Source organism: Atractosteus spatula, chromosome 6 (genome assembly GCF_055471065.1).
Source record: "Atractosteus spatula isolate fAtrSpa1 chromosome 6, fAtrSpa1.hap1, whole genome shotgun sequence".
NCBI classification, from domain to species: domain Eukaryota; kingdom Metazoa; phylum Chordata; class Actinopteri; order Semionotiformes; family Lepisosteidae; genus Atractosteus; species Atractosteus spatula.
In genome coordinates, this window is record NC_142711.1 from 14,918,051 (window position 1) to 14,937,009 (window position 18,959).

Here is an 18,959-nt window from a genome sequence, read left to right on the forward strand (position 1 = left end):
GGATTTCACCTTCAAATAATGTAATTTAATTTGGACTTTATCCTCTTCCTTTAAGAGAAATTGTTTTGGGTATGAGTTGAACACAGCATACCACCAACCAACAAAGAGGTCAGGATAAACAATAATTCAGTTACAGAGAAAATAAATGTCTTGCATTGCAGACTTCTATTCCTCAAAGGTGAAATTGCAGAGGGTATGAAAACTTTCCTAGATCTGCTGTTATGGCAATAACCACAGTGCAGGTCTTGTAGCCGCCTACGCCATCTAGTTTCAAGTGGTCGGACCCTCTCCTGGCGCTGGCTGTCAGGACGCCCCAGAGCCACCAGCGCTATTCCAGGCAGCAGATACAAGGTTATCCTTTTTATTCCTACAGCTACAGATGAAGAAATTAAGAAAAAAGGTCACGGAAATATCCCGATCGTCCCCAGCCACCAGAGGAGCAGAAGGAAAGAGGCAACTCGAGGAGTGTTCCTCACAGGCCTGCAATCCCTTCTCTTTCTGTGACTCCGCATAACCCTCAACAGCCCCGCTCTCTGATCGTCTCTGTCCCACATCCCGATGCCTCTCCTCCTTCCATACTGTCAAAAAAGAAAAAAATACTCCGCAGCCCTCCTGTTGACTCCAGCTTCTCTGTCTGACCTGACAGTCCCAATCAACACTCCCCATCACAGACTCCCACCCCGCTCTCCGCAGCAGGTACAGGGCAGGGCAAGGAGACAGCGCCCCCTGCCCCCGGCTCGTATGGCCTCTTCCCGGCCAGTGCAGTGAGCGTGGGGGCGAGGCCTAACGAGTGGGGGCTCATTAATGAAGTGATTGCGGGCAGTTAATCAGGTATGCAGGTGCATTGTCCCTCCTCTGGGTCCCTCTGTTCCAGGCCAGGTCCAGCAGCCTGTCTGGCAGCCACACGCCATCGGATGCGTCACTTCTGACCAGGGAAAACGACGAGTGTCTGCGCAAACATCGTGGATCGGCAGCTGCTGATGCCTCAAGGGGGGTGGAGTGTAAGCGGCTGAGAAGGGGTCTCTGAGCCCTGCCCCCTTCTCCTTCCTGCCTTGTTGACCGACATCTGCTGTACTGTTTGCACTACAGGAGAGGACAGCTGCAGAGGGAGAGGGAACCAGACGCAAAATAGAGGAAAAATACACCATAATAGAGGAAAAACACTCCGGCCATTATTATCAAAAACAAAACCGCTCCCAAGCCACTGCCCTGCGCCACGTCCGTCACACCGCGACACAATGACCGTTACCCTTTCGGGCACATGCAGCGCCAAGTCATATTTTCCGTGTACTTTATGTTAAAGCTGGTGTACAGTCAAAATACAGGTTACCCTCGCCTGACTCGCTTGCAAAAGCACCGCTCAACACCGGGAAACGCTGCTCCAGCTTGCCTTGTGTTTGAGGGGCACTAGACCATATCCGCACTGCACCACACTGACACAACACTAAAAACTTTAAAATAGTTTGGGAAGTTAGCGTGGCACCTGGCTGCCTGTGCATGTCTGTGAAAGAATGGCGTTTGAACAGTAACGTCCTAAAATGCAGAAATGATTACGTCCCTCGTATTCGTGCTTTTACGGTAGCGCGCCAGAGACCTGCGGCCGCTGTTGATGACGCAAGTGGGTTAAAGTCCCGAAGTAGCCGGAGCGCTTTGCGGGAGTGAAATATAGAGAAGAGTAAAAAGGGAGGACAGGTTGGACGCTTAGGTTGACGAAGTTCTGGTCTCTTGTCAGTCGGGCTGTCCTGGAGGAGGACCGGGCCGCCCGGTCAGTGAGTCCCCGACTGCCCGTGGAGCTCCCACTCACACGGGTGTCCGGTGTGGAGCTGACACTCGTGGGCAAGCCAGCGCTGACAAGGGTGAAACCTAAGCGATCACGGGCCAGGCGATGTAACCGAGCTGCCCACAAGTGCAGCGCTGGAGCGGAAGTTTACTTTTCGTTGTCATTTTTACTTTTTGCTCGTAGTAAAGCGAGGAGCTATTATCTGAAAGGCGACACGACTTGTCTGTCAGCATTGCTGCTATTATTGTTTCTGGTGTTTTGTTCTCAGTCGGTAAGCAGTCATGGCAGCAGCGGGAGGGGTGATCTGGTAGCGCAGTGTGTTGTTACACACGATCTGTTCCCTGTAACGTAACCCTGCAGTCTTGGCCAGAGCAGGGGCGGCCGTGACTCCCGTGTTTCCCTGTGTCTTCCCGTCTCTGCCCCTGTCCAGTGCCGGCGGCTATGGCCGGGGTCTTCGACATCGACCTCGAGAACGAGGACGTCAGCGACCCCGACGACACCGGGGTGAGTAGGGATGAAAGGGGCGCCCGTGTCGGTCCCTTTCAGAAGGGTGACGGGACAGTGCCGCGACGCCACTCCCCGCTTAGTCATATAACCGACCGAATCAACTTCGTTCAGCCTTCTGATCTCTGAAGCCCTCTCGGTTGTCGGGTGCATCTGGCTTCTTCTGTTAACGCGATGCCTGTTCTGTTGTCTCTTTAGGATGAGGTGTTCGACCCTCCTGGGGCAGAGCCTGACTTGTGAGTTCAGTCTTTGCATCTCCGTGCGAATGTTTATCTTCCCTGATTGTATAGATTTGTGTTTCTCTGGAAATCCAATTCGTGCGTGGCTTTATCTATTTCTTAATAATCTCTCTCTCTCAGTGCAGTGTTAATGTGCTGTAGTGTCCATTCAGTGTGTCTGTACTGTATTAACCCCTCTCTCTCTCAGTGCAGTGTTAATGTACTGGAGTGTCCATTCAGTGTGTCTGTACTGTATTAACCACTCTCTCTCTCAGTGCAGTGTTAATGTACTGGAGTGTCCAGTCAGTGTGTCTGTACTGTATTAACCCCTCTCTCTCAGTGCAGTGTTAATGTACTGGAGTGTCCAGTCAGTGTGTCTGGACTGTATTAACCCCTCTCTCTCAGTGCAGTGTTAATGTACTGGAGTGTCAAGTCAGTGTGTCTGTACTGTATTAACCCCTCTGTCTCAGTGCAGTGTTAATGTACTGGAGTGTCCAGTCAGTGTGTCTGTACTGTATTAACCCCTCTCTCTCAGTGCAGTGTTAATATACTGGAGTTTCAAGTCAGTGTGTCTGTACTGTATTAACCCCTCTGTCTCAGTGCAGTGTTAATGTACTGGAGTGTCCAGTCAGTGTGTCTGTACTGTATTAACCCCCTTCTCTCTCTCAGGACTCAGTGTGAGGAGGTGGAGCTCTCCCCTCTCAGTGTGAACATGGGGACGGAGAGAGTGGGGGCCGACTGCTTCGAGCTGTTGCGAGTGCTGGGCAAGGGGGGTTATGGCAAGGTGAGGGAGACACCTGTCTGGGGGAGAAGGCCGAGCTGTGTGTGCTGTGAGTGAAGGGTATGAACTCCATGGCTGTGCAGGGCGAGGGGTGTGTGTCCCTTCACTGTGCTCGGTCCTACTGTTGTCCTGTGTGATGTTAATGTGCTGTATTGTGAAGACTGTGAAGACCAGCAGCCATATCACTCTGCAGCTCACAACTGGCAGCCCACTGAAGCTCAGTAGGTATGAGCCTGGTCAGTACCTGGATGGGAGACCACCTGGGAAAAACTAAGGTTGCTGCTGGAAGAGGTGTTAGTGGGGCCAGCAGGGGGTGCTCACCCTGCGGTCCATGTGGGTCCTAATGCCCCAGTATAGTGATGGGGATACTATACTGTAAACAGGCGCCGTCCTTCGAATGAGACATAAAACCAAGGTCCTGACTCTCTGTGGTCATTAAAAATCCCAGGGTGTTTCTTGAAAAGAGTAGGGTTGTAACCCTGGCGTCCTGGCCAAATTTCCCATTGGCCTTTACCATTCATGGCCTCCTAATAATCCCCATCTATGAATTGGCTTCATTACTTTGCTCTCCTCCCCACTGAGAGCTGGTGTGTGGTGAGTGTACTGGCGCACTATGGCTGCCGTCGCATCATCCAGGTGGGGCTGCACACTGGTGGACGGGAGTCCCCATGTTTAGCGCTTTGAGTGGAGTGTCCAGACAAAATCTATATAACTGTAAGCAATTATAAGATGGGTGTAAGACCTTGTTAATATTGTAATATCCTTTTGTATAATAATTACATGAAAACACAAGACGGATCAGAAATGAGAGGAGGCCATTCAGCCCGTCTAGCCTGTTTGGTAGTTAGAAGTAAATTGGTCCCAGGATCTCATCCATGTTTGTTGGAAGAAGCCAGAATATCAGAACGTTCCATGCTCCCACCACCCTTTGTGTAAAGCAGTGTCTCCTGTTCTCAGTTATAGATACTCTTCTCTGTAGGGCTAGTCTCTGGTCACCATACTGGGGCCTTGGTAAGAAAATAGTGTGGTTTGGAGGGAAGAGCACCCTCCTCTGGTCCACCAGGATGTGAGGTGAGACCATCTTGTGACAGAATCTGGCAGCAGGAAAAAGCTGAAACGGATCACGGTGCTGTGCTGTGGGATCTGATCCTTGCCCCCACTGGGCACAGACACTGACACCTGCTCTCTGCTGTGTGGCTCTCAGGTGTTCCAGGTGCGAAAAGTCCAGGGGCTTCACAGCGGGAAGATATTTGCCATGAAGGTTCTGAGAAAGGTATCCATTTATTTTCCTCTCTCATTCTCTGTCACTCTGATTTTGAGATTCTGAATTAAACCCTCACACTCCCTCTGTGCTGCTGTCCAGAGTGCCTGTATTAACCCCTCTCGCTCTCTCAGGGCTGTGTTAGTCTGGTGTCTGGATTAACCCCTCTCGCTCTCTCAGGGCTGTGTTAGTCTGGTGTCTGGATTAACCCCTCTCGCTCTCTCAGGGCTGTGTTAGTCTGGTGTCTGGATTAACCCCTCTCGCTCTCTCAGGGCTGTTAGTCTGTTGTCTGGATTAACCCCTCTCGCTCTCTCAGGGCTGTGTTAGTCTGGTGTCTGGATTAACCCCTCTCGCTCTCTCAGGGCTGTGTTAGTCTGGTGTCTGGATTAACCCCTCTCGCTCTCTCAGGGCTGTTAGTCTGGTGTCTGGATTAACCCCTCTCGCTCTCTCAGGGCTGTGTTAGTCTGGTGTCTGGATTAACCCCTCTCGCTCTCTCAGGGCTGTGTTAGTCTGGTGTCTGGATTAACCCCTCTCGCTCTCTCAGGGCTGTGTTAGTCTGGTGTCTGGATTAACCCCTCTCGCTCTCTCAGGGCTGTGTTAGTCTGGTGTCTGGATTAACCCCTCTCGCTCTCTCAGGGCTGTGTTAGTCTGGTGTCTGGATTAACCCCTCTCGCTCTCTCAGGGCTGTGTTAGTCTGGTGTCTGGATTAACCCCTCTCGCTCTCTCAGGGCTGTTAGTCTGGTGTCTGGATTAACCCCTCTCGCTCTCTCAGGGCTGTGTTAGTCTGGTGTCTGTATTAACCCCTCTCGCTCTCTCAGGGCTGTGTTAGTCTGGTGTCTGTATTAACCCCTCTCGCTCTCTCAGGGCTGTGTTTGTCTGGTGTCTGGATTAACCCCTCTCGCTCTCTCAGGGCTGTGTTAGTCTGGTGTCTGGATTAACCCCTCTCGCTCTCTCAGGGCTGTGTTAGTCTGGTGTCTGTATTAACCCCTCTCGCTCTCTCAGGGCTGTGTTAGTCTGGTGTCTGTATTGACCCCTCTTAATCACCCTAATCCTGTATTAACCCCTCTGTCTCCTCCAGGCCAAGATTGTGTGCAACGCAAAGGACACAGCTCACACGCGGGCGGAGAGGAGCATCCTAGAGTCAGTCAGACACCCCTTCATTGTGGACCTGCACTACGCCTTCCAGACGGGGGGCAAGCTGTACCTCATCCTGGAGTGTCTGAGCGGTGAGGGGGTGTGTGTGGGAGGAGGGGTGCACAGCAGCCCCAAGTCTGTATGTCAGGGGGTTCATGCTGTCTCTCTCTCTCTCTCTCTCAGGGGGGAGAGTGTGTGTGTGTGTGTCAGGGGGTTCATGCTGTTGCCGTCTTTCTCTCAGGAGGAGAGTGTGTGTGTGTCAGGGGGTTCACACTGTCTCTCTCTCAGAGGGAGAGTGTGTGTGTGTCAGGGAGTTCACACTGTCTCTCAGGGGGAGAGTGTGTGTGTGTGTGTGTCAGGGGGCTCACACTGTCTCTCTCTCAGAGGGAGAGTGTGTGTGTGTCAGGGGGTTCATGCTGTCGCTGTCTCTCTCTCAGGGGGAGAACTGTTCATGCAGCTGGAGAAAGAGGGGATCTTCATGGAGGACACTGCTTGGTAAGAACACCTCCACACTCTTCCAGTGTTGATTTATTAGTGTAGTAAGATCTTACTGTGGACTCCTGTCCAACGCTGGGTTACCAAGATATGAAATGTTAATGATTAGGAGATGTAATTGAATGTAAATTCACCTATAGTTCCTTATATATATATATACTGTTGCACTCAGACCAATGGCCCTGTACTGAGCTGTGTATGACATAGACACAAGTTGTGACATAAACCTTTGGCATTTCCATGTGCTAAACTGACATTACTGAATGATGACCTCTGATTGGTGGTGGTAAAGGGTATCTCATGATGATGCACTTGGAAGCTGATGACTTAAAAAATGTCAAGAATGACAATGGAGACTTCACCACACTCCTCTTGGTAACAGTGAAGAGCAGACTGAGAGAGGAGGGGGGGTGTGTCGATATTGGGAGTATTGGAGAGATTACTGGACGAGTCTAGAGTGTGTTGCCATGGATACCTCTTGCAGTAACAGTGAAGAGCAGACTGAGAGAGGAGGGGGGGTGTGTCGATATTGGGAGTATTGGAGAGATTACTGGATGAGTCTAGAACGTGTTGCCATGGATACCTCTCTTGGTAACAGTGAAGAGCAGACTGAGAGAGGAGGGGTGTGTGCCGATATTGGGAGTATTGGAGAGATTACTGTACAAATCTAGAGCGTGTTGCCATGGATATCTGTCTAGCACGAAAAAAATCATGGAGAGCTGGTAATCAAACTCATGTTGGAGAAGGGTATACTGTGGTGTGTTAGTGTGTCCAGTTTTAAGACATTGCGTCAGTTTCTTATTAATTTGTTTAGCCCAGGGGTCTCCAGTCCTTAACTGGATACTGTTTTATCCAGTTTTTTTATATTTGATTATAACTAGTAATTTGATTTGTTTAGAGAACCTTACGCCTTTAAAACTGAATGATGAAAATGCCTCGGTGAGTTGATTTTGAAATTGTCACAGTCCCAGGATTGTTACAAGTGATACCTTGAGCTGGGCTCTCCCGATTCAGCTTGTTCTTCTCTTAGGCAGGTAGCGAGCTGTTTCGTTCATTAGCTGGCTGGGTGTGTACTTCACTGATTGAGAAACATAGTGATAGGGCCAGTCTGAGGTCCATCAGTCAATTTGTAGTAAAGCAATGTTTGTCTCTGACTCCTCAGCTTCTACCTGGGTGAGATCACTCTGGCTCTAGGACACCTGCATTCTCACGGCATCATCTACAGAGACCTCAAACCTGAGAACATCATGCTCAACCAGCACGGTACTGCCAGCAGCACATACAGTACATACAGTACAGGATTAACCTCCTCATAAGTGTTAATGTAGTGTAGTGTCCAGTCAGTGTGCCTGTACTGTATTAACCCCTCTCTCTCAGTGCAGTGTTAATGTGCTGGAGTGTCCAATCAGTATCTGTACTGTATTAACCCCTCTCTCAGTGCAGTGTTAATGTACTGGAGTGTCCAGTCAGTGTGTCTGTACTGTATTAACCCCTCTCTCTCAGTGCAGTGTTAATGTGCTGTAGTGTCCAGTCAGTGTGTCTGTACTGTATTAACCCCTCTCTCTCAGTGCAGTGTTAATGTACTGGAGTGTCCAGTCAGTGTGTCTGTAGTGTATTAACCCCTCTCTCTCAGTGCAGTGTTAATGTACTGGAGTGTCCAGTCAGTGTGTCTGTAGTGTATTAACCCCTCTCTCTCAGTGCAGTGTTAATGTACTGGAGTGTCCAGTCAGTGTGTCTGTACTGTATTAACCCCTCTCTCTCAGTGCAGTGTTCATGTACTGGAGTGTCCAGTCAGTGTGTCTGTACTGTATTAACCCCTCTCTTTCAGTGCAGTGTTAATGTACTGGAGTGTCCAGTCAGTGTGTCTGTACTGTATTAACCCCTCTCTCTCAGTGCAGTGTTAATGTACTGGAGTGTCCAGTCAGTGTGTCTGTAGTGTATTAACCCCTCTCTCTCAGTGCAGTGTTAATGTACTGGAGTGTCCAGTCAGTGTGTCTGTACTGTATTAACCCCTCTCTCTCAGTGCAGTGTTAATGTACTGGAGTGTCCAGTCAGTGTGTCTGTACTGTATTAACCCCTCTCTCTCAGTGCAGTGTTAATGTACTGGAGTGTCCAGTCAGTGTGTCTGTACTGTATTAACCCCTCTCTCTCAGTGCAGTGTTAATGTACTGTAGTGTCCAGTCAGTGTGTCTGTACTGTATTAACCCCTCTCTCAGTGCAGTGTTAATGCTCTGTAGTGCAGTGTCCAGTCAATGTGTGTATTAACCTCTCTTTCTCTCTCAGGTCATATCAAGCTGACAGATTTTGGTCTCTGTAAAGAGTCGATCCACGAAGGCAGCGTCACTCACACTTTCTGTGGAACCATAGAGTACATGTGAGTCTCTCTGTCTCTCCACATGTAGTTTAGGGACTCTGATTGTTTTTTCTGTCTAGCTATTCACGTACCTTGCCTTTGTTTCCTTTCCTTTCTGTGTTCCCTTACCTAAATATAAGAACATAAGACAGGTCACAAAAGAGAAGACGCATAACATACCATCTACCCATCTGGTGGTTCGTGTTTAATTGATCTGCAGTCCCATCCAGCTATTTCTTGACAGAAGTCAGGGTTAAACAACACGGGTCTGAATGCTATAACGTCTATTAATAACAGTCATCTTTGAATGTTTTTATGTCTCCTGATCTGTGCCTTCATAAATCTTTATTCCCAAGATATGAAACTATCTGTCCTAGAATGTTCCTTTTCTACTGTTTCTCCACACTTTCTAGGAGATATAAATGATGTTGACAGACACCCAAGACATTTTAATAATTAGCTCAGCATTGCTTCTAGCTCAGCATTTCCCATGTTGTATTTATAATGTTTTTAATCATCTGCCAGGTGTTTGTACAGTCTCAAAGTATTTCTGATTTGCTATGAATTTCCTGTGCATCATCTACAGCTTTTGGTATTCTTCCTAATTTGGGATGATCTGTAAATCTGACAAGTTTATTAACTTTTTCAGAATCTTGTCCATTGATATAAATTTAGAAGAACAGTGATTCTTCTTTACATATGGACCCCTGCAGAAATCCACTAATCACAATATAGATAAAAGTAAGGAGAGCCGCTGTCCAAGTACAGACAACAGCAGTACTCCGTTAATCAAATTTTTATATAATTAAGAAAAGTAGTGGTCCTAGTACAGAGCCCTGTGGTACTCCACTAATTTCGTCACCCTGATTGGTGCATCCACCCAATCTAACATCTGTCAGCTCTGTGCTTCAATTGTCTCTCCCTCCTGCGCCCGTATCTCACCTGTACGCCTGTGTTCCAGGGCTCCGGAGATCCTGATGCGCTCGGGACACAACCGCGCGGTGGACTGGTGGAGCCTGGGAGCTCTGATGTACGACATGCTGACGGGCTCGGTGAGACATGGGTGGGGGTTTGTGCAGCTGTGTGAAGCCTCTGTGGTGACTTTGCTGGTCTTGTAACATTGTGGTTGTTGTCATCTCTTGTGTCCTGCAGCCCCCTTTCACAGCGGAGAACAGGAAGAAGACCATCGACAAGATTCTGAAGTGTAAACTGAGCCTGCCCCCCTACCTCACTGTGGACGCCAGGGACCTGCTGAAGAAGGTGCAGCCTACTGTGACTAAACACTGCTTTACTCCACACCGGGCTGTGACTGAACACTGCTTTACTCCACACTGAGCTGGGGACCTGCACACCAACTGACTGAACACTGCTTTACTCCACGCTGGACTTTGACTGAACACTGCTTTACCCCACACTAGGCTGGGGACCTGCTTGCTGACTATGAACTGTCACACTGCACTGCAGTCAACACTTACTCAATACTGGACTCTGCTAATGTGCAATGACTGTTAACCATCACCATGTGCTAACTGTGCAACAGATCACTGACTCATTAGTCTCGTTTTTGTGGAGCTCTGAACTCTTACATTCTCTTTTGGTCTCTCCAGCTTTTGAAAAAAAGTCCCGTTCAGAGGCTTGGGTCCAGTAAGGCAGACTGTGGGGATATACAGGTATCTTATACTGGCAGCCCACTGAAGCTCAGCAGGTGTGAGCCTGGTCAGTTCCTGGATGGGAGACCTCCTGGGAAGAACTAAGGTTGCTGCTGGAAGAGGTGTTAGTGGGGCCAGCAGGGGGCGCTCACCTTGTGCTCTGTGTGGGTCCCGATGCCCCATGAACTGATGGGGACACTGTACTGTAAACAGGCGCCGTCCTTCGGATGAGATGTAAGATCGAGAACCTGAGGTCTCCGCAGTCATTCAGAAATTCCCAAGGCATTTCTCAAAAAGAGTAGGGGTGTAACCCTGGTGTCCTGGCCAGATTTCCCCCGGCCTTTACCAATCATGGCCTCCTAATAATCCCCATCTCTGAACTGGCTTCATTACTCTCCTTCCCACTGATGTGTGGTGAGCGTACTGGCGCACTATGGCTGATGTTGCATCATCCAAGTGGGGGCGATGTACTGGTGGGTGGTGGTGGATATCTGTAAAGCACCTTGAGTGGAGCGTGCAGAAAAGCGCATATAAGGATATGTTAAACGGCACTCTGTACGGAATGCTGCACGCTCTGGAGAGCTGCAAAATTTTTCATTTAATCAGATCTGATATTTTCTTCTATCTGTAGAATGTCCACACTAATGAGGCAAATTCTAAAACCAAAAGAAAAGTTACAAAGAAGAGGAGGCGCACTTGTCTGTTTGAGGATTTAGTAGTTAATTTTTATGAAAATATGAGTGATATTTATTGGTAATAGAGAATACTGCACAGTTTAAGTCACTATGTTTGAATATCACTGTAGAGGCACATTTTCTCCTTCTTTGTTATGTGATTCTGCATTACAGAACCTTGTGTGTTCTGAGATCTTCCTTTAACCTTCTTAATCATTCCTGCCTGTGCTGGGGTGATTTCTGAGATATGCAGTTTTCATTTGTTCCGTTCTCTTTCCTACAGAAACACCCCTTCTTCCGACACATCAACTGGGATGACCTACTGAACAGGAAAGTGGAGCCACCATACAAACCCTGCCTGGTACTGTGTACACCTGTGAGCTTGTCCATGTGTCTGTCTATTCATTTCTCTCAGTGCAGTGTTAATGTACTGGAGTGTCCAGTCAGCGTGTCTGTACTGTATTAACCCCTCTCTCTCAGTGCAGTGTTAATGTACTGGAGTGTCCAGTCAGTGTGTCTGGACTGTATTAACCCCTCTCTCTCAGTGCAGTGTTAATGTACTGGAGTGTCCAGTCAGCGTGTCTGTACTGTATTAACCCCTCTCTCTCAGTGCAGTGTTAATGTACTGGAGTGTCCAGTCAGTGTGTCTGTACTGTATTAACCCCTCTCTCTCAGTGCAGTGTTAATGTACTGGAGTGTCCAGTCAGCGTGTCTGTACTGTATTAACCCCTCTCTCTCAGTGCAGTGTTAATGTACTGGAGTGTCCAGTCAGTGTGTCTGCACTGTATTAACCCCTCTGTTTTTCGGTTTGTCTCCTTCAGTAGCAGTCGGAGGAGGATGTCAGTCAGTTTGACACACGCTTCACCAGACAGACCCCAGTGGACAGCCCAGATGACACCACCCTCAGTGAGAGTGCTGAGCAGGCATTCATGGTGAGGCATGGGGGTTACTGAGTTTTACCAATTAAATCAAAGTTACCTTTTTTTATTCCTGGTTGGTTGCCTACTTGCAAGTGAGCCTCTCAAACTCCTCTTGAGGATTAAATCTCCCCCTGCCACACCCCTCCATTGACCCAGACCAATCAGTGACCACGCCTTCCCTCCCGGCCCCGCCCACATGCTCCCAGCATGCACTGTTATTCCACACTTCTGTATTATACTGTATTGTGACTTTCTGTGCCCCTTTCAAATTTTCGGTGATACTGTCCTGTGTTGTATTAAGGATTTGGCCTGGGTGACGCAGAATACTGGTAAACCTTGTCTATACTGTCAAGTAAAATGTTATGGATATTGACAGTGTACCACTGTCTACAGCAGGGGTTTGCAACCTACAACACGTGTGCTATTATTGGCAACCATGTGATTTTTAATGCAGTGGAAACAGCACATGCAATAAATATCTTATAAGTCACAAAGAAAGTTTAGTTAAAAAATTATAAAAACCATGCTACCTATAAAAGCTCTTTGATGCAGAAAAAATGATTCACTTAGCTTATTAACCATATTATTCTTACCAGGGGTAGCCTATTTTCACAGAAAAGCTCTCAATCTGTGCCTCTGATAACATTTTTCACATTTAAGTGTAAAGTTGAACATTTTGGACAGGATGACAGTTGCTAAAATGTTCGCTCATTTCAGCCCTTTTGGAGAGATGAGTATGGATCTGTTCAACATAAAGAATCTGCCCTTTTGTGCTCTATGTTGAAGTGCAAGATCAAAAAGGGGCCTGCAGAACTACTGCTTCTAGTCACCATCGCCACACGTATGAATGAGCTCAGCCTCTGTCTGCAGGGTGCAGATCAAATTGTTGTGGGTCATTTCTGAATGTGGAAGATATTTCTTGCAAAACTTGCCATTTTTTTCCTGGGACATGGACATCTCAACTTTCCACTATTTCCGACCTCTTTGTGAACTTTCAGAACATTGCACAATCCGCGTTGCCGAGTTGGAAGGGTACGCACGAGAACTGGCTTCAATATTTTCTGTCAGATCTCAATTGATCTCTGTCAGAGCCCAATTGTTTTCTTTTCTGGTTAAAATTGACGACTTCGATATCGGTGAAGTGAATTTTTGGTGAAACGCTGGAGGCTACTGGAAGTGATCACAGCATTGCTGTGATGACGTGGATAAGTCCCTGCCAGCGAAATTTGAATGTTTGAAGAAAGTGGCATTTGCCCTGCTCTCAGCATTTGCAACAGGTTGTTTACACACATGAACACTCAGGGGCTTGTGTGCTGCTTAAAGTGTCAAGCTACAAGCCTGAGATCGGAGACCTCAGTAAGGGAAAGCAAGGGCAATTAGCTTATTAAATAATCCATTATTCTTTGAGATAATATTTTAATATTAAATTTCTATTACTCAGTGTATGCCGGCCTATTATTTAAAAAAAGTATCAGCGTTGTGCAAATCCATAAAAACAAGGGCATGGGCTGACTCTTGTCACGCCCCTTCTGGAAGGTCGCCAGCCCCTGTTCTACAGACACACATCTGTCTTTCAAGCCGTCAGCAAGTGCGCTGCATCTCCCCTCACAGACACTAGAGGGCACCCGTTTATGTCTTCTGTTTCTCACTGGAGATGAGCAGCTGGAATGCAATGTCCAGTCAAGTCAGTGAGTCTGTATGCAGACACTCATACATTCAGTTTAAGCTGCCTTCCTGGCGTGATCTACATCACATACATTCTGAGAGCACTCTAAAATGCATACAGATGCAAAGAAGAGATCAAAGATGGGATGTTTACAGTATAAATACGAAAAGGCAGCAATAGCAGTGATAATAACAGTGTGGTAGCAGCACTGATGTGTCTCTCTCTCTCTCCTATAGGGCTTCACCTATGTTGCTCCTTCAGTGTTAGAAAGCCTGAAGGAGGGATTCTCCTTTGAACCCAAAACCCGTTCACCACGGAGACTCAACAGCAGCCCCAGGACACCCATCAGGTGCGTCTGCTTTCAAATCAAATCAAATCAAAGTTTATTTCTCAAAGGCACAACAATACAGCGTGCAGCAGTAGTTGCTGGCAATGAAATGTCTTTTCTGCGAGCTCACAAAAATCACAAGAATCGCAAAAATCGCGAAAATCACAAAATTGAGGTTCCGAAAATAAGGTTACATAATAATAAATGTACTAGAAATTGAATAAAACTCAATACGAGCTGCTATGTGTCCACGGTGTATGCAATATATACAAGTAGTGCAGTTACGCTGAATACAGTGAAAACTGTGTGTCCATGTACCCATTACAGGTGATTTGCTAAAGGAGCTGCAGGTTGGCTATTTAGCAGTCTGCAAAGGAACAAGTAATAGGTTTATTCCATGCTGAAAAAAAGAAGAAAGAGAACACAACGTTTCGGCCGTGGAGCCACACCTGAAGAAGGCTCCACGGCCGAAACGTTGTGTTCTCTTTCTTCTTTTTTTCAGCATGGAATAAACCTATTACTTGTTCTTTTGCAGCCTACGCATGCTGACGCAGCTACCCACCTGAACTATTTAGCAGTCTTATTGCCTGGAGATAGAAGCTGTTCCGTAGTCTGTTGGACTTGGACCGAATGAGATCCTGCAGTCGGGACAGGAGGCACTCCTTTACACAAAGAGCTCTGGGAGTGTGGAGCAAGCTGCCCAGCCATTGAGTTGAAGCTGATACCCCGGCTTCTTTCAAGAAACGCATAGATGTGTTTTTTTTTAGATCGTTAAGTTTATGTTCTTATGTGGATCTTTTTCAGTGCATTTGTACAAATACCACCCAGTGGTCAGTGATGTTCACCATGTACAAAGCAGAATTGTTCATTCCCCGCTGTATTAATAATTGCGTCTCACTCTTCCTCCTCCAGTCCGATCAAGTTCTCCATGGCTGAGCCATTCAGACCCAACCCGGGTGGGGAAGCAGAGGGAGAAGTGGAGCAGAGAATGGACACCACGCCCCCTCCCGGTGACATCAATGCCTCCCAGCCAATCAGGACGCCAGGGCGTACCAAGAAACAGGGGGGTCACAAGACCAGGGGAGGGCGGAGTGGAAGATGAGCGTGGCTGGCTGGTGTGTCCTGCATATCTGAATGTTACAGGCAGCTGCCTGGGGAGTTAATCATGTCTCTCGGGCGGATCGCAAAGAATAATCTTTAAAACCATGTAGTTCCACTTTCATGAGATACTTGGTTTGATTCATTTCAAGAGCATTTCATGGGAAATGTTGCCAAATTTGCAAAATTCATCAAACGCTAAGAAACTGTCCCAGAGTCTCTAACGTTATTTTTTAAATATTACAGGATTGTTCCCTCCTCCCACTAAATAAATAAAAATACTGAGGTTCCCTGTGAAGAGAAAATCTTTATGCTCATTGAATACAAGTTTGATGTCTTAATATCTGTTGACATAGAAAGTGAAAATAACTTATCTATTTCACATATCAGCTACTCCCCTCAGCAGTTTGTCAGAACTAAGACGGGTCACAATCGAAGGCTGTTTGACGCCTCTAGCCCTCTTGGCAGTTAGTAGAGAATTGTTCTCAGGGTCTCATCCAGCTGTTTCTTATAAGAAGCCAGTGTATCAGCTTCAGCAGAAATGGCTGGAAAGCTTGTTCCACACTCCCACCACCCTCTGTGTAAAGAAGCACATCCTGTTCTGTGATCTAAATGCACTTCCTTGTGCCCTCTGGTCCATATTTCACAGCTGCTTCTGATGCAGTTTGCTTGGGTGACTTTCGATGCCTTTGAAGATCTTGAACACTTGTGTCAGGTGCCTTCTTCTTCTTCTCTGTTCGGGACTAGAGCGATTCAAGTCCTTCAGCCTGTTAGTGGAAGACTCTCCCCTGAGCCCTGAAAACCAGGAATGGCCACCGTTAAAATGGCCCATCATGCGTGGCAGCTATAGGACAACACATCCCTTCCAGATGGTGAGAGGGCGACCACCCCAGCTGCTGGTGACCCAGTGCAGCTGGTTTTGTGGGTCACCCTGAAATCATTGGAACTGTCCCAGTTGTTCAGAAATCATTCTGGCTACTGATAGAGGCGTGTTAAGTGAAATAGTGCAGTGGCCATATTGACCCGATCATCATCCTAAATGACTCAAAGCTGTGATTCGGGTGGCTGATTTTAGGGAGACCTGGAAGACCTTGCGGTTCCCCAGTTTGTGAAGTCTGATCTTCTACCTCATGTGCTCAGACCAGTGTGAAACATGCAGTGCTGTTGGTGGCCAGTAACTGTGGTCCTGTGAAATAGCACAAGTGTCACTTGTTTAGGTTTAAGTACAGGTTATCCTCACCAGCCATGTAGGTTATGTTTCTGACAATCCCATGATTGATGAATGCTTGAGTATATGGGAAGTATGGGGGCTTTAGATTCCCATATCCAGTGTTATACACAAGCATGTTCACTGGTGTTGATGAGTGTATGGGTTAAAATCCCGTGGTCAGTGTTATACTCAATTATGTTTACAGATATTGATGGGTTTGTGGGGCTAGCCTTGAACATACTTGAGTCAGTACCAGCAGTCGTAACCTACAGATTCCTCTCTTGAAAATGACACACACAATGCTGTGTTAAGCAGGGTGCTCATACCCGCTATTAACCACGTAATATTCTCATTTTGGAAGTGTTTCACGTTTCCTGCTGCCAGCCTTGTTGTGATTGTTCGATCGGATTTGCACTGCTGGGAGTGTTTGACACGCGTTGTGCGGTGCGGCAGAGTGCCGTTTCTTTTCGGTCTTTGGTCGGGGATCAAGCTGACAGCAGAGCTCGGAATCGGGAGGCAGACACGGGCCGAGTGGAGACGGATTTGGTTTCTGCTAATGATTTTCAGGTTTTATTCGCATGCTGATGTTTGCTTCTAGTGGGGAAATGTTTCAGCTTGAGCTGGGTTTGTGGAGGGTGGGGCGTACCCTGAACTGCAGTCGGGTTTGTGGGGACCCCACAAGCTGCAGTCGGGTTTGTGGGGGCTTGCACACACATGACGTGTTGATATATTAATCTTTATTTACGCTGTGGCCTTTACCTTGAGACTTGGGGACAGTGTCTTACCGGTTGAAATGGAGGATCTTCCACTGTTGCCTCGCCAGCTCGAGTTTGACTGTTAATTTCGAGCAGTGTTATTCGGACTGCGGTGCCACTCTTTGATTTTGGTGGTCGTCCCCCTCATCACTGCCTGCCCCGGTGGTGGTGGGCCTGAGGCTTTCTGAAATCGGACATCAGGGCAGGTAGGTCTGCTAGTTAAAACTTAATTCTCAAATCATCTGTTACAGAATATAACTAAGTTTTATTCCCCAACTTAGGTTGGGGAAAATTAAACTATTTTCTTTTAGTATAAACTAAAGGTGTGGAAAATTATTATTATTATTATTATTATTATTATTATTCTATAATTTTGCATTAAAAATGTAATCTTCTGCTGTAACCTTGGGGGGGGGGGGGGGAATTAAATTGTATTATCATGTTATAAAAAATTGGAGATAATGATCTTCGTTTATGAAATAAATTCATGGATAATTCCGTTTTTTTTCTGTTTTTTTCCTCTTTTCGAGATTTCCTATTACTCAATTGGTAGATGATCTTCCCTTGAAATGAAAATCACTATAATCCACTGCGGTTCACGATTGTTAAAGATGTTTCTAATAAAATTAGGGAAAGACTGAATCCCTTCTGCTTTTTAAGAACCTGGCTTGAGATTTTCCAGTGGTGCTCTTTTATGAATCGAAATCGGTAGTCCGTTCCGGATTTCCAAAGTGCCTGGGGCCTCCGAAATTTTTAGGGCCTGCGAAGGAGGGAAACACTAGTGACTAATGAAAAACGAGCTGAAACAACATCCTTGCGATGACTCTAGGTGCTCCAAATCAAGAATCACCCGCTCTCTAGCGGCTGTTCTAGAAACTAGAAGTATCGAAGTGCTGGTCGCTCGACTCGCTCCATCAATCACATAGTTTGGCATTAAAATAGTTGCATCATGTCGATCGACGTAATTCAGTTGGCGTTTACCCCTCTTTTTGCACGTTTCAGAGTGAAAGTGCCTAGGGCCTCCGAACACCAAAATCCGGCCCTGCCGGTAGCCTCTAGTAAAGTGTTAGCGGAGTGTTAGCTCTAAGTACGCTCCGAAGGGCGGGGTGTGGGAATAAGTTGCAGCACCTGGAGAAATTGGCCCTCGCTAGGAGAGACGATACACACAGTCACTTACTGAAGCCGTGTGTATGAAAGACAGGATTTATTTGTACCGGAAAAGGCACTTTCCACAACATTAAAAAACTGCTAAAAAAAGTACATTGCCGTTTTAAGTATTTTACAAGTCGGATTGGTTGTTTTTTTTAAAAAAAGCGCTACACAACATGGTCTGCATTATCTGAAGAACCGCTGGCGGTGCTTCAGCTGCAGTTGGGGACACCCGAGATGCGGTCGGGTGCAGAGCCTGGTTTGGGGAGGGTGGGGTGCCTGTATTTTTTCCCCACCCTGTCCTCGCTCTTGCTCCCCCAAAATGTATCCCACTGCCCCCCCCCCCCCTTACAGCGCAGTCATGTCATCCTTCCCCTGCACAAGTGACTCGTCTGCTGCCCAGGAGGCACTGCCGGCAAAGTGCCCCAGGTCCACCAGGAGCCCTCCCTTCTCCCCCTCCCTCTCCTTCTCTTTCTCCTCCTCCTCTTCCTCGGCCAGCTTGGCCCTGTCCCTGAGGTCGCAGCCTTCCATACTGGAGTAGTCATCCTCCGAGTCCTCGCTGTCCGACTTCACTCGCAACCTGGGGGCGCAGGCTTCGACGTCCTTCTCTCGGTCCTCCTCCTCTTCCTCCTCCTCCTCCTCCTCTTTCTCGCCGCCCCCTTCTCCTGCCTCTTCGTCCCCCAACTCCCCCTCTCTCCCCCCTCGGCCGAGCCCCATGCGGCCCTCCAGGGCCCGCAGGCCTGAGATCACCCTCTCCGCCCGGCCCCCCAGCCACGCGCCGAGCTTGCTCAGGGCGTAGGCCCCGTCCGTGGCTCGGTTCAGCCGGCGGTAGAAGAAGACGAGCAGAACGGCCAAGAGGAGCAAGAAGATGAAGAGCAGTAGGACGGTGGTGGTGCTGGATCTATCCTCGGACTTAGCGTCACTCATCTCGGCGTCCGGCTCGGATCCTTAGTGCTGGTGCAGGAGTCGGGTTTGAAAGCTGGA

The 18,959-nt window shown here is 47.7% G+C and overlaps 2 protein-coding genes across 2 annotated transcripts; one reads left to right on the forward strand and one right to left on the reverse strand.

Annotated features, from left to right (window-relative positions):
• Positions 1–1,604: 1,604 nt before the first annotated feature.
• On the forward strand, positions 1,605–17,326 carry LOC148832016 (ribosomal protein S6 kinase beta-2-like). The gene is made up of 15 exons (XM_088919627.1): positions 1,605–2,284; positions 2,483–2,520; positions 3,172–3,286; positions 4,488–4,556; positions 5,623–5,770; positions 6,116–6,173; positions 7,336–7,436; positions 8,457–8,547; positions 9,488–9,578; positions 9,679–9,786; positions 10,134–10,196; positions 11,133–11,210; positions 11,674–11,781; positions 13,672–13,784; positions 14,676–17,326. The coding sequence occupies exons 1-15, from the start codon at positions 2,222–2,224 to the stop codon at positions 14,863–14,865; spliced, it is 1,434 nt and encodes a 477-aa protein (XP_088775753.1). The 5' UTR covers positions 1,605–2,221; the 3' UTR covers positions 14,866–17,326.
• A 689-nt stretch (positions 17,327–18,015) lies between these two features.
• Positions 18,016–18,902, reverse strand: LOC148832017 (uncharacterized). The gene has a single exon (XM_088919629.1). The coding sequence runs from the start codon at positions 18,900–18,902 to the stop codon at positions 18,324–18,326; it is 579 nt and encodes a 192-aa protein (XP_088775755.1). The 3' UTR covers positions 18,016–18,323.
• Positions 18,903–18,959: the final 57 nt, after the last annotated feature.